Source organism: Streptopelia decaocto (assembly GCF_964273445.1).
Source record: "Streptopelia decaocto genome assembly, chromosome: 7".
NCBI classification, from domain to species: domain Eukaryota; kingdom Metazoa; phylum Chordata; class Aves; order Columbiformes; family Columbidae; genus Streptopelia; species Streptopelia decaocto.
Genome location: NC_138661.1, coordinates 42,548,501 through 42,563,459, shown reverse-complemented (window position 1 = coordinate 42,563,459; position 14,959 = coordinate 42,548,501). Strand labels below are relative to the sequence as shown.

The window sequence follows — 14,959 nt, the reverse complement described above, 5'->3', positions numbered from 1 at the left end:
CAGCTTACAAGGGAGAGAGTGAAAAAAGAGGGAGGAATTTAATATAAAAAGTTACATGTGGAAGCATTAGAATGACACTAGCAAAGGAAAGGGGTTTGGAACCTCAGGAAAGTCATCTTGTCAGGAAAATGCATTAAAGTAGAATCTTTCAAAAAAGATCTGGGAGAATGCTGGTCCTTCTAGCTCTTCTCAATCTGCAAGCTACATGAATCATATGGATAGGGCATTTGTTTAATTTCTGTATGCAATCCAGCCTTCCTGGTGAACTCAACAAGAACTAGTCAGGGAGACAGAGATTGTGTGCATGCTGTGGTAAGCCTTCCTTCCACAAGCTCCAAACGTAGTTAGACTTCCAGTTTCCTAATTTGACCACGCAAAGAGGCAGCCATTGTGCAACATGATGAATGTGAAAAAAACAAGGTAGGTTTAGAAGATGATTTTATTTCAATATAAGCAGTAACAGTACTTTTTGTCTGAAGGGGCAGTAAGAATCTGCAAAAAAGATCTTAAACCAATACAGTCCAACATGCTTTCTGCAGCAGTTTTATGCTTCAGTGGTGTCTGCATCTAAATAAAACAACAATAAGCCCTCAGTGGAAGGAAAAGATCCTCTGTCTGGTGTTGAACCATTCCAGGGCTATATCTAAGGTATCAAACAGCAGCTGTCTTTGCTGGAAGCAATTTTAAATCGAAGGGGGGGAAAAAAAAGGCTGTTGAAAAGCACCAAAGAAAGCTGGGTCTCTAGAAAAAAAGTGCCAATGGTCCTGACTGAGCTTTCTGTTCACTTCTCAATGCATCAGGCCTGGAACAAGTTTCTCAGTGCAAAATTTCTCTAATTGGCTGGAAAGCATTTAAGGAAAAATCTTTTTAATTAAAAACAGAGAACCAACAAGACATGAAAGCCATGGGGGCTGGGAGAGGCATATGTTGACCTTATGAAGCTTCACAGCAGAACTCTGCAGGGGCTGTTTAAACTGAGAAAGCACAGTTTTAATTAAAGAGTCCTGAGGAACAGACAATTCAAAAGAGCAGGTCAGCTAGATTCCAAGAGGTCAATTTAAGCATAAGCAGAGGGAAAACAAGACTTCTGGTCATTTTGCCTTCCTCTGAGAGAAATCTGTTGCTAACTGAGCATTATGTTCTGTGCTTCTCAACACACAAGCTAGCTGTCCTCTGACCACTCTGTGGGTGTTGTGCATCATTGGAAAGTGTTTAAGGGAGGGAAGAAATTTTGTGAAGTCCACCCCAGTTTCTTTACAATGGATCACATTCTAAAATAAACCTATCTTTTTTTCCCCAATGCATAAAATCCCAGATATTCTTACACATACTTGAAAATAGAACACTGCATCTTGCTAATCTTCTAAAAACAGTAGGAAATCCTGTAAAAAAGCAGATCCAGCATATCACCAAACAAAATCCTCTTAAAAAACAACAAACCAACCAAAACACAAAACCAAACAAAACCACAAAACAAAAAAACACCCAGCACTTTCACTTTACTTTTTGAAGTGTGTTATGTTACTATTACATTTAGTGAAGCTAGCCATTTTCCCTTCCTATTTGGAGACAAAAAGAAAAATAAATCTATGAAGGACATCGTAACTAGCACCCATCAAGTAGCAGAGCTAACACAGAAAAATGTAACATAAAAGCTGCCACATTTCTCCATGAGGAACCACTTTCCAGTAATTCAAAAGGATAAGGAATTAAGTATAAAAGTAATATCCACGGTAATTTCCCAAGAGAAACAGTAATGTTAGTGCACTTCAATTAACGTATACATGGTTCTGTACATACACAGGTTATTATATTTAACTACTGCTTCTTTTCAGACAGATTTCTCCCATATTGGTTTTTTGAGAACTCATGGCTAGATGTATCTGCTTGGGTGAGCCAGCCACATATTCCAAATCAAGACTGACAGACAAAGCAGTAAATTTCCCTGCATCAAGGAGGAGCAACTAGCAGCCATTTTAAACAATCAGTTCACTCATTTGTGAGAAACTATCTTCTTTTCTAAACTAAACACTCAGAAGTGGAAAGGTGGGGGGTTTTGTTTGGGGTTTTTTGAGTTCATGTAAGCTTGGAAATTGCATCATCTTACATCTTTAATTTTATTCTCCCTTGCTTCCTCCACACAGATGTGAGCTTTGATGCAAGTTCTCATTTATTACATTGACCTACATCCTCACAGAGCTGGCTTTTAAACAGTTTATCAGGGATACCCTTCACAGATGGACAAAACTAAGAAAAAGCCACCACTCACTCCTAAAATAGAAATTCACATCTGGAATGAAACAAAGTAAATGAGAGGAGAAAATGGCAGAAAACACTTTTATGGTAAAGGAATAAATAAGAATAATAATGTCCTGGGAGACATGGAAGTTAGTGAATATAATACTTCTGACAAAGGAACACAAAAGATGCCTTCATAGTTCTTCACAGACATAAATCAATGACAATGCTGAAGCACAGAGCAATCCCTGCGCAGAAACAAACACAGGAGAGAAAACAGGGACAGAGTAGAATCTTGCTATAGAAGACAAAGGGCATATTTTCACCCTTTTCTGCACAAAGAAATGTTGAAATAAAACAGGCATTTGATGAATAACTCTCCATGCACCAGAAAAATATAAATTGAACTCTCTTAAGGCCACAACCAGAGCACAATTAACATCCACCTGAGCTTTCGTTCCTATGCTCCCTCTTCCCCCTCAAAGTACCTTGGTGATTACATTCTCTTCCACAACCTTTTCCATATTCACATAAAACTGCTAAAAGTAAAAGAGAAGGGAAATATTATGTACCTAAAAACTTTGGTTCTTTCCACCAAATCTAGGTGCCCATCATCTGGCCGAAGTTTGACGCTAGACAGAGGAAGCCTGATGAAAACCTGCATTGAAAGTACAGCGATGGGTACTTTCCATCAAGTAGCTCCTTCTCAGTTTGTCAACAAGGTTCACCACTGACAGCTGCAGTTCTGGTGGATGACTTCTTCACTATCATCTCTAACTCTCCTGCAGAAACATGTTCTAGGAGTCTACACTTTATCTTCCCTGACTATGACCTGACCTCAAACCAGGTATGTCCTCACTGCATACTGGTTAGATTAGTACCATACAATTTACCTGAAATCTTAAAAATATTTTTGCTGAAGTAATATGTATAATTTAGAATGTAACAAAGTACCTATAACTGGGAAGAAGGCGCTACAGACAGAGTACTCAGTTACCTCAGATTAGAAATTTGGTCATGTTTAGCTATGATTGTCCAATTTCTAGGGATCTAAATGACATATTTCAAAAAAAGTCACAACATTATTCATAGTCTTGCAAACTCTGTTCATCATGAGTGGAAGTATTGCAAAGGTTAGCCAGAAGGTGAGGTTTTATCTATATTTAAATATCTAGTCTTCCCTTCAACTGAAGTGATGCTGAATAGCCTGGAACAAGGGAGACTTATGGTAAAAACAAAACAAAACAAAACAATCAAAAAAAACCCCAAACAAAAACAAAAAAACACAAGCAAAAATCTATATTTTTACAGCAACATTCAGTCTCTTTACTTAAAATATTAAATTAAAACAAAACATAATTTTAGTTGCATATAGTTACATGAGTTTATTTTGAACTCTGGCCAGTTCTGTAATACCCAAGTGCTGTATAAGAATAGGTAGACAAGATGATACAGTGCTGAAGAGTTATTTTGGCATTGGAGCTTTTTCCTTGTGGGTAGGGTTGGGAAAGAGGTCACACAGTTGTCAGTGGTCCTCCTTCCTCAGCCATCAAGCTCCTGCAACATCATCTAGGACAGGGGTGTCAAACTCCTTTTCACCAGGGGCCACATCAGGCTCACAGTTGCTTTCAAAGGGCAAATTTTAGGACTGTATAAATGTATGATTAGTCTGCTACCCTGCTCCCATCCAGTGACCCCCAGCACTCTCTTTTTTCCCTCTATCCATCCCTATGCACAGGCCCACAAATGTCCTCCCTCTGATCTCTTGTTGCTTGATGTGCTGTTCTGTAAGGATGCAGAACTGCCAACAAGGTGCTCCTATGCTACTTTACGCTGTGAGCATTTTTTTAAATATTCCACAGGCAACTGTGATGCGGTCTTCCCATTAAAAATGTTAGAAAATTAGGACACAGTGTGAGGTGTCAGTATTCGTACTGCATTAATAGCCTGGCTAAGGATTTCAATGTCAAGGTAACAGGACAGCAGGAGATGCTGAAATACTTGCCTCCATTTTTCCCCACTGTTCGGAAACATCTCCAGAAGGTCCGAAGAAAAGATGCCCTGTTATGAGGAGTAGCTTGGACAAAGCTGAATTCACGGAACAAGATGTGTGTTCCTTGGCGCACGCTGTTAAAACTGTGGAGATAAAATCAAAACAAGAGAACGTTAGAAAGCTGAACCGATAAGAATGTTCTGGGGCCAGCTCAAACAGTAGCAAGAAAACCGCTGGCAGTTACATTTTGTGAAACCAAATCTCCAAAGCTTATACCCATCTGTTCCCTAGAGAGAAGACTGTTTGCAAAAACCACACATTGGAACTTAATTATAGGAATTAGAGGTCTGTGAAAGTAAAATTCATTCTAAAGAAACCCAGCAAGGGGTGTCCAAGAGCCACTTATTTGAAACCAATCCATTGGAAAATGGCTGGCCAAGAGTAAGAGTTGTTTATCTGCCCAGAAGGTGCCCTTTCTTTTAGTACCATTTGAACTTCACTGCTATTTTTATCACAGTACTGACACTTGACTATCTTGGATATATAAAATCTACTTTCATGAAAAGCAGATTGACACTTCACTAAATGACACCTTGCACTTTTGAAAACAGTAACTGGACATGATGATGGATAGTCAATTTGATGTTCGCAATCTTGTATTTTAGTGCAGATTTCTCATATATGAGTCGTAAGCACTTTAGGCTAACTTACTATAGTAAACATTTGTCTTTAAAAGGTTTCTCTGAAGGGTAAGCAGCTCTCCTTTGGGCACGGTAAAGCTCAACATGCAAGAACAATAGAAATGCAAATACAAACATTATATACCAAAAGGTATAATGACATGGTTGCCTCAAAAGACAGATTTTGTGCATTTCACTCCGAATTGTGCAAGCGGGACAAAGCTTCCACGCACTCCAGAGAGATCATTAAAAACATTCACTTGGGACAGCAGCTTAACTCTCCCACATGGGAGAGAATTAATGAAAAGATACAAATTTACTTTCATCCCAGCAGAATCTCTCCATAGGCAGCATCTCCACAACAGACAAAATCCAGTGGTCAGTGTGAGACCTCTCAGTTTGCAACTTTAAATAGCTTAAATCACTTTATCCTTCAGAGTATATAGAAAATGGTCTCACATTTGAAAGAGAATTATACCAGAGTAAAGCAAAATTAAAAAGTCGTGTAACAACTGGTGCGTGTGTCAAGTCAATTCAATTTTTCAGAAAAGAACCAAAATTTCTGTTTCGTATTGTCCTGGTTCTCAAAGACATGCCAGTAAATGGAAGTAAACGGAATTTTTTGTCACATATTGAAACACAGGTACAGAACACTGTTTCTGGCCCTCCTACCCAGAAGGAAAGGCAACTCAAAATAAGTACAACCACCTTATGATTAAGAAGCACTCATGACTCTTGAATTAGGAATACTCTTTCTGTAAATATCATGGAGAAATATATTATTTCACATTTTTTAAACCTTATTAATGCACCAGTGCTGTACAAATTAGAGGAAAGCTCAGCCATTGTCCCAAGAGATTAAGGTAAATAAATAAATCATGTGCCTGATCAAAATATGGCAAAATTACAGGAAAGGGCTCCCATGACTATCATTGTAGGTAAAGAGCAATCATTACAAAGTGGGAATGAGTTCAGGGTAGGGGAAAGTAACTTGCAGAAAGTCCCGCAACATGCCTGTGACAAAGCTAGAAATGGGATTTCAGATCTCATCCCAAACCACAGCCTGTAAGACTTTTTTCATTTCTGATTTGCATTGTTTTGCTGATGATTTGACAGGCTGATGGAGAAAAGAGGGATACAAATGAAAAATAAGGAACTTGGTCTAACAGGAGAAGGCAGCTTTCAGGAAGATGACACACCTAAGGGAGACATTTAGGAAGAAAAAGAAGATGAAGGCACAACGGTGCAACTAAATGTACAAAATTATGTTGCTCGGAACAATGCACATACAACGTCTGGAAGCAGATCTTGGCACAAGTGTAATGGAAAGGTCCAGACATGAAGCTAAAAAATTAATTCACAGCAGACAGCCCTACTGTATTACTCCTTAGTTCTAGTAAGTGAAAACTCAAGTCACATTTTCAGCATGGGATGGCTCCAAACCTAGGAGGCAGAAGGCTATGATATCATTTGTTGTTGCTTACTCAGTTAAGAGAGTGGGTGGATATGTTGGAACATTAGCACACCTGGATCTGCTGACAGACAAGTGCTGCCAGCTAGTTGAGTAAAAGAGGCACAATATTTCTTTCATTCCTCATTTCTTGCAATAAGATTTTGTTTAGCTGTACAAGGGAAGGATTTTTCCAAAGCTCAGGTCTGCAAGCATGGGAGTCAGAATTTTGTCCCAGTTAAGATGCTGCAATTCAGAGACCCTAAGTTACAAATACCTTTTTATAAGTTGTAAAAGTTGAGCTCGAAGCAGCCAGCCCATGGTGGAGCTCTCCAGTCAGCAGCCCAATGACAAAGCAACAGATCTATTCTCACACAGGGTCAAGATCACTACGAGAGACAGGAACACTATACATTTTGAACAAGCTGTACATTTTGAAATTCCTTTATCAAAGGTAAGATGGGCAGTACAAAAATAACTTAACAACTGCCCAGAAGTGAAGTTACCATTAATGTGTCAAGTAGTACCGGCTTGCAGGTAAACCCTTCTGGAAGAAAAAGAAATGATGACAACTCAAAGTTGTTGCAGGTATTCCAACAGCAGGTAGGGAATATGACCAACATGTTAGCTATGATTTTTGTATACATGTGAACAGATGTCTTTTCCAGTTTCTTTTGAGCATGGAAATAAAACAAGCTGCAGACTCAGAGGAATGGCTTAAGCAAAGCAACAAACTTGGCTCAAACATTCTCAGCAAGAATAACAGCTGCTCAGATTCTTTCCTTAGAATTGTTCAGTCTTCCCTCTATCTGCTCTTCTCTCACCAAGCAGCCATATCCTTAGCAAAGTTAGCTAACCAGAGCTTATCAGCACATTTGTAGGAGAAAGAGTTATGAACAAACCTGGGTATCTCAACAAGGTATTAGTTTGTCCTCGATCATTTAGAAATCATTTGTGAACCTAGAAGCAGAACCAGGGAAAATAATTTTTCACTTCTCTGGTTAACTACTTCTTTCTCCCTTTTATGCATTTTGTGTAGCAATCTGCAAGAGATTCCTTCAAGAATAAAGCTTTCAACAACTCCACAAATCTCCAAGCCTCCTATTGCAAACCTAATGGTTGTCCTGGCCATCTACATTACTGGTAAATGGAACAGTCAAATTAGAACATTAACAAAAGTTACTAATTATGTTATTTTTTTTGTCTTGCTGAAACTGAGACTAGAAATTTAACTAAATGTTCATTAGTTAACACGAGCTCCCTGCAAACACTCGTATTTCACACAAGAATTGTTACGCAACTGGATACAACATTAAAAGAAAGCTTTTCCCATTCACTTGTGAGAATATTCTGGAGAAAGATGAGAGAAAAATAAAGCAAGGTTCTCACTCGATGAGAAGATCTAAAGAAATTTTGCAGTAGGGACTTCAAGATCCTGAATTTCACTCCTTTCCCTTACATGCCGCACAGCAGCCAAACCACAGAACAGGATCTCTTCCAACGCCACTGCTGAGAAAGCTGCATCTTGCAGCACACCCAGTCTACGCTTGTGGGATGGCGTGTACACGTGAGAGGAAAAAAAAGGTTTTGGGAGGAGACTGTGATAAAACAGCCCCGGCTCTCAGAAATGGCTGTGCTGGGAACTCTAGCACTCAGGTGCTGCTTCTCTGAACAGAGCTGCTTTCAGTACGGCTTTGTCTTTTGTGTAATTACATTTCGGCAACTTGCCAGAATTCAGAAACTTTCAAGCACTCTTTTCAAACCTTTGGACTTCTAAATAGATTGTAAAAGTCCCAGGATGCTATGGTAACATCCCAATTGAAACCCACTACAGCAGCGAGCCTCGGCCTGCTGAACTCAGGCAAAGCCAAACGCACAATGCAGTGAGAGCCCCAAGTCCCTGAGAAGGACAGAAGAGCTTGCCAGGACCCTGCTGTCCCCCTAGCAGGTGCCACCTCTGGTTACCATGCAAAGAGCTGAATGAGTTCACAGGACCCTTCCTCTACTAAATGAAAAACAAGGAACAAGGACCGTTATTCCTTAACTTCCAGCATTACTGCTTGCATTTTGCATCGAGAGCATGATGAAAAAATATGTACTTTGAAGGCTTACGCTGCTTCTCCAGCATGAACAATTTCCCCCCCCCACACTACTTCTCTTCCCAATTACACAGGTGTCTAAGTCACTAAAAGAGAACTGTCTTAAGCAAAAATAAGGTAGTGTCAAATGCTTAGTTGCCATTGGATGCTATGTATAGACTGAAACATCTGTAGAGAGAAACACTGCAGAGGACCTGATGTCAACATTATAGGTGTCCTAGGGTTCGTTTTTTCTTGAAACACCCTCTGGACTAGCTCTAGTCTGGTCCCAGGGGCTGAATGCTCATTTGCAGTTGGAACACATCTTCCAGTTTAGTTTCATCTGAAAGAAACCCAGGTCACAAGCTCCAAGACTTCTTCATGGTGTGAACCAAAGCACAGTAAGTGGGGATAATCAGGAGTATTAGGATTAGAGACTACGGTACAATGGGTAACAAAGAACTAGTTCTAGCAATAGAAAATACTGGAATTCAAAAGGCTTTTAAACCCAGGCAATTTCTGTTGTTAAATAACTCATACAGACACAAAGCATCCCCAAGCGACTAATCACACTCACCCCAGGGCTATGCTCTGAAATAGCAAAGTGAGGTTTACCTTGCCTAGAACAAGCCCTGAGCAGGAACACTTAAAACTGCAGGCACCATTGGGAAAACAATCCAAGTTTCACTACTATGACGAAGTATAGTTTAATTTAAGAGTATTCTATTCTTCACCTATTGGTTTAAGTGTACTACACTACTTACAATGTTTGAGACCAAACATTGGATTGTTTCTTTAGCTATCCCTCTTGGATGGTAGCACAGGAGCATTAGCGTTCCTCAATTCAAAATTGCTGTATCAAGTGCTTTTCAAAATTCCACAGATACTAACATTTGGGACAATGACATGAACCTCAAGGAAATCACCATCTTCCTCTAACGAAATTAGCAGTGCCTTTTAGGCACTTCCTCTGAAATACATTAGCAGTGTTAAGACGAAACAGATGCTGAAAGTTATTCCTGATGACTGGCTTTAAGGAAAAATTCTTTTTTAACAATCAGGCAGATAGGAAATAATTAACACTCAACGTTTTGACAAGACTAGGGGATGTAACACTGAAAACACAGAGACTGGCTTTTTTTAGATACTTTCTGTCTCACCCACTCAAGTCTATTTCAGTTGAGGGGTGTGGAAAGAGGGAAAGCAGTGACACAAATTTTAGTGATTTGGTTTTAGGCATCTTGGTACAGGTTTGGGAATTTCTGTATTCATGGCAGAGTTAATACAGGTGGTACAGATATTATTCCAAGTACTGTTTGAAAGGAAATGAACGACAGCATCTGCGACACAGCTCAAAGTAGGCAGCAAACAAGCTTTCTTATGTTGCTTTGTAGCAAGTCAAACCCTCTGAGACCAGTCTGCAGATTCTGGAGAGGGAAAGGATTAAAGGAGTTGCTGTGCTTGCTCTTTATTACCCGGAATCCCTTTATCTTTTTTAGAGTCCCTCTCCCTTGTTTTTTCCTATGCTAGGTCAGTAATTTAACACCTTGAAGCTTTCAAATCAAAAGTTAAAATGACCTTACTGTGTTGAATTATTAGCCCAGGATTTAAAAAAAAAGGGGGGAGGGGGGGTGGAGGGGGGAATCTCTAAAAACAGGCCTTTTGATCAGAGCAGCATCCTGCAGTTTGCTGTAACTCAAGCTGGCCATTCTTATATAGTAGGAATTAAGGACTCCCCCTGCTAGGCAGGGCCCTATTAAAACACAATAGCTGTCTGAAAAGGGTAAGCAAGCTGATATGGATATAATAGGCCACATATTGGGGCCCCTTTCTACTCTGAAATAAAGCTGCTTCTTAGAGTTATGAGCTGGGAAACCTAGTATTCAGGAAGATGGGAAAGGGTGTACAATGGAAGATGGTAAACAGCCCTGCAGAAGCCCTCCAAGGTGGTTAAGGGAAAAGCAAAGAAGCCATCGGAGATAGAATCGGTCACCCTGGAGTAGCTCTTTCAGTGTGATCAGGTGCTGTTTCAGACCACGTGGTGTTTCAGTGAGTCTGGAAAGGTCTTGCTGGTATAAACAGAAACTTAGTTTTTACAGTAGAAAACACAGTGAGTTGTACACCACAGAGACAGCTGCATGAGTAACACTACAAATAGTTTTATGGAGATCATTGCAAGTTGCTACCTAGCTTCCCAGAAAAAAAGCCTTGCCCTTTTCCCTCCAAATATTAAAAAAAACAAACCAAAAATAGATCTCCAGAATTATAACTACACAAAGAAAGATGCTAATTCTCTAGCTAATGTAGTTAGTATTTGTTCAAACTGGTCCAACCAAACATTTGGGGGCAAGAAGAAAATTCCTTATTGAACTGCTCTATAACCTTCTATATGCTGAGGGTACGGTAGATTCAAGTTCTCAATAAGCTTTATTATCAAACAACCATGATCTCCATTCTTTGATTTCCTTTATTAACCAACAGATGTACTTTTGCCCTCCCTGTCATGCTGTGAAATTCATTCACTTGCTGCAAGACACCACAAAAATCATGCAGTGAACCTGTGGCAAGGGCAAGAGGATGTCTCAAAGAAGAGAATCTCTATTAAAAATACCAGCAACACAAAGTAGTGTTCAGATTTCCTCTAGTCTAACAACTCTGGAAGTAGCTGTGGAACTCACATTGGCTGGAGATAGATTTTGATACCAAAATGTCAATGTCAACTGAAGGCGTAATATGAATTTGAAAATTACTGAATAACTGCACTCACCTTGTGCTGCTGAGATCAAAGCATAATGCCAATGAACACAAACTGGCTTCTCCGTTTGGCTGAGGCCAAAGTACAAGCACAAGTAAGGGCCTGCTTGCTCCATTCTGCACGTAGTCTCCTGTATCTCTTTAGACAGTTTCATGTTTTATAAATTAGACTTCTAATTCTTTTAAAAGGTAGCAGCACAATCATGTTATGACTGTGATGATCCAGGAACTACCAAAATACAACTTACTGACTCTTCCAAAGAGATTCAATACTCGTGCCATGCATTCAGCTCCCCTATTTGCTCTTTTCAGTCTTAGTTAGATTGGAAAATTTCAGAAGAAGAAAAAAATTACGACTAACATTTTTGCACCTACTCAGTTGCATTGCCAAGAACTATAGCACATCAAAGACTGAGCAGATTCCAGTATTTCCATCACAGCAACAAATGAACCTTGCCAGAATTCCTTAATATAGATGAAGCTTCATCATTTGACATTAACACTAACTCTGCATTCAGAGATTGCTTAGCTAAACCACTTTGTGCTCACTACAACTGTCTGGCTACAGTGTTGACCAGCTACAGTTTGCCTCATTTATTTGAACATACACAATAGGATTAACTTTGCAGGACAGGAGGTTACTGCAAGTTTCTAATGCTAATGTATTCTGGAATCTGTCTGGTTTCAATGCTACACAGCATAGGAAGCCTCAGGTTCTCTGAAGATTTCTAGAAACTAGACTTCTTTGTTGTTGTTAGTTTTGTTTGTTTGATTTGTTAAGGAAAGGAAGATAAACCAAGTTTGAAAAATGCATTTTTCAGGCAAGCTATGAGACTTTCGGCAATTTGCTCTTCATGAGGATGCAAAGACAGTTAAGGGATTTTATCCTGTAAAGGATAAGGAATCCTATTATGGGATCTCATCACATCTCATTGCTGCAGGCATTTGCTGATTTTTACAGCTTGGCATATCCAATTTAGGAGAAATTTTACATTTGTTGGCCTTGACCACATCGGAACACATGTATTCCTAGCAAGGCAATTAGAAATGCTCCTCAAGATTTTCTGTGACACCACAACATTTTATAGCCTAAGAATGAATACAAAACTCGTTCCAACACCACAAAACTACAAAAACAACAACAAAACCCCCAAAAAAAACCCCTACACACCAACCTCAATCCTGATCCATCTTAAAGATCTTTCTGGGAAAAATAAAGTGTTCCTCAAGCTTACACTACTTTATTCCAATTTAATACAAAATCTTATAAGCTCAGATAGATGGAAGCCAAGAACTCCTCTGAAACTGACCTCCTGTGTGCATATATAAAAGTAGTCTAGACTCATGCCAAAATGCTACATTAAAACCAGAACTAAACCATATGAGTTCGTAACACAGAGAAAGGCACAGTCATTGATGAAGCTATCATGTATTCAACAGTGGTTCTCTTACAGCTTGAGACAGCAAAAACTTTATGGGACAAAACACTATGTTCAAAAAAAAAATCCTAACAGAAAAAGATAAAACTACGCTTTGTGAATTGCAAAAATAATAAAAAACCACACACATTATAAGAGAAAAATACCAATGGGTGCCAAACTTCCTATGCTATCATGTTTCATCTAAGCCGTTTTTTGTCTAGTGCATTTCTACTGAATTCCAGGTGCCGATTTCACATTACTGAAACAGTTTTCTTCAAAACATTTACAGAAGCTGCAGGAAATCCAATCCTTACAACATGTGACCAAGCATGAAAAGAGATTACTGCTTTATATACACATTGCAAATTGTATGCAAAAGACTGTAAATACTCCCACCACATCTGTTGTGGATATGTCACTATTTATATTTCTCATTTTTTCCTATATATTCCATCACAATGACTCAGCAAACACAGCTGAGTGGTCTTCCAGAATGATGGAGAAAAATGCTTGTCAAACAGTGATCTCAGCATTGAATATCTATTTTGCTTTAGGTGAGCTCTATGGCAGACCTTTCCTCAGTGGAAGACAAATGATATAAGATTGCCACAGTTCACCAATTCTGATGTGAGGGCCCTTTGACTTCTGAAGAATACAAACTGAAACAGAGCAGAGATTTGTGATCACAAATGCAAGAATACGGAGGAGGAACTAATGGTCCAATACCATACATATTAAAAACAAGTGGACTGTTGGAGAAAATAAACAAGGACTTTGAGGCATCCCCAAAAGGATATGATGAGCACTACAAAATACTCAACTGATGGAATGAGTTATGGCAAAATAGCCATGAAGAGCACACATACAGAAGGTTCCTTAAAGATGTTATTAGGAACAGCAATGACATGCATATCTATTTTGTTGTACTGCCAAATGCAGACAGTGGGATGGACTGGGGAGTAGGAAAACTGTACCACAAATGCACATAATTGAGGAAAAATTACTTCTCTATTACCTTCTAACCTAGATCAGAGAGATAAATTTTCAGTAAACCATAGGGTTTTGTCCTTTTCCCTCTCCTTAAATTATCCAGACTTGTTTAAAGAATAAATTTACCCATTTGAAGTGTGTCACAAAGGCTGATTTTAAATTCCAGCTACGATCATGTGTACATCTCTGAATTTGTACTAGTAACATCAACAACTGTGATGCAATAAAAAAACTGGAAGCATAAACAGAATTATGCTAGAGTTATGAATTAAAACTAGACACAGGATAGTATATCCAACTCTAGCCCAGAGAAACAGCACAAACACAGTTAACTCAGACACATACAGTCCTAACACACCTGCCATTTGCCAAGTTTCTGGACTTTGGCTTTTGGAGAATTTAAAATGTCTGTTTTTCAGTTTTATTATCTATGAACACTGCCTATATTCAACTGGCTTTAACTATCATTAAAGGAAGCTCAGCTTCATGGCAAATGTGTTGCATTTCAACATTTAAGGCTGTAAGAAGGAATACTTATATACCTGACTACATAAGGTCTCCATAAGGTAGCTGGTCTGCTTCTGCTGCAACTATTCTGACAAAGACCACAAAATAAATAATTTCCGTGACATAAAGGAATAGGAAAGAAGTGGGCAAAGGCTGCACTGCTATGTCAGTGAATACATAACTGAAGCATCATAATCTGACCACACTGCATATAATAAAAGTTGTGATTATGTTTCCTCAAATAGCAAGAACAGAGTGCAGCTCAAGTCAGTGTGTAAGTAAAGTGAAGGGTTATCTACAGACAACTACCCCATGCTGACAAGGTGCTGATATAAAATGCTAACATTCATATGCTATGGCAAGTTCTCTAGATTTTTGTGTCAATGAAACAGTACTGTAGGTTTCCTGAATGGAATATCTTATTGCACATAGCATCAACAGTAAACATTGTCTTTCATGTCCACTTCTATGTTGCTCCTTTAGCTACAAGCCTCCTGAGATTGTCTTGCCTACCAAAAAGCTTTTTTACCTTCCCCCACCTCGTATTTCTTTGCAAGGATTTGGATTCATCTGAGTACTCACACACCTGTAAGACTCTCAAATATATGCAAAGAATACACTACATTTTCTAATATATTAGTAACATGTACAAACTACAGTGGGAATCAGTGTGTTATTCCCATTAATATATGCATTTTTTCCGGCTGTTTACTCAATAGCAGTAATCCCAATCGGCGTGTTTGTCAGGCTAGGACTTGTTGCAATGTTTGTTACAAAGAAACAACTCTGGGAAAATCAGGAATTGGTAGATCCTGCGTGTTACATGAAGATACAAAAACCATTTCTGC

General features: G+C 39.0%; 1 protein-coding gene across 4 annotated transcripts in view; it reads right to left on the bottom strand.

The window, feature by feature from the left end:
* The window catches only part of CSTPP1 (centriolar satellite-associated tubulin polyglutamylase complex regulator 1), an 81,585-nt gene that overhangs the window by 50,511 nt on the left and 16,115 nt on the right, over window positions 1-14,959 (bottom strand). For all 4 annotated transcript variants that reach the window (XM_082059472.1, XM_082059471.1, XM_082059470.1 and 1 more), the window contains exon 3: window positions 4,244-4,374. In XM_082059472.1, coding sequence (XP_081915598.1) covers window positions 4,244-4,374 — 131 coding nt within the window. The remainder of the gene's footprint in view (window positions 1-4,243; window positions 4,375-14,959) is intronic.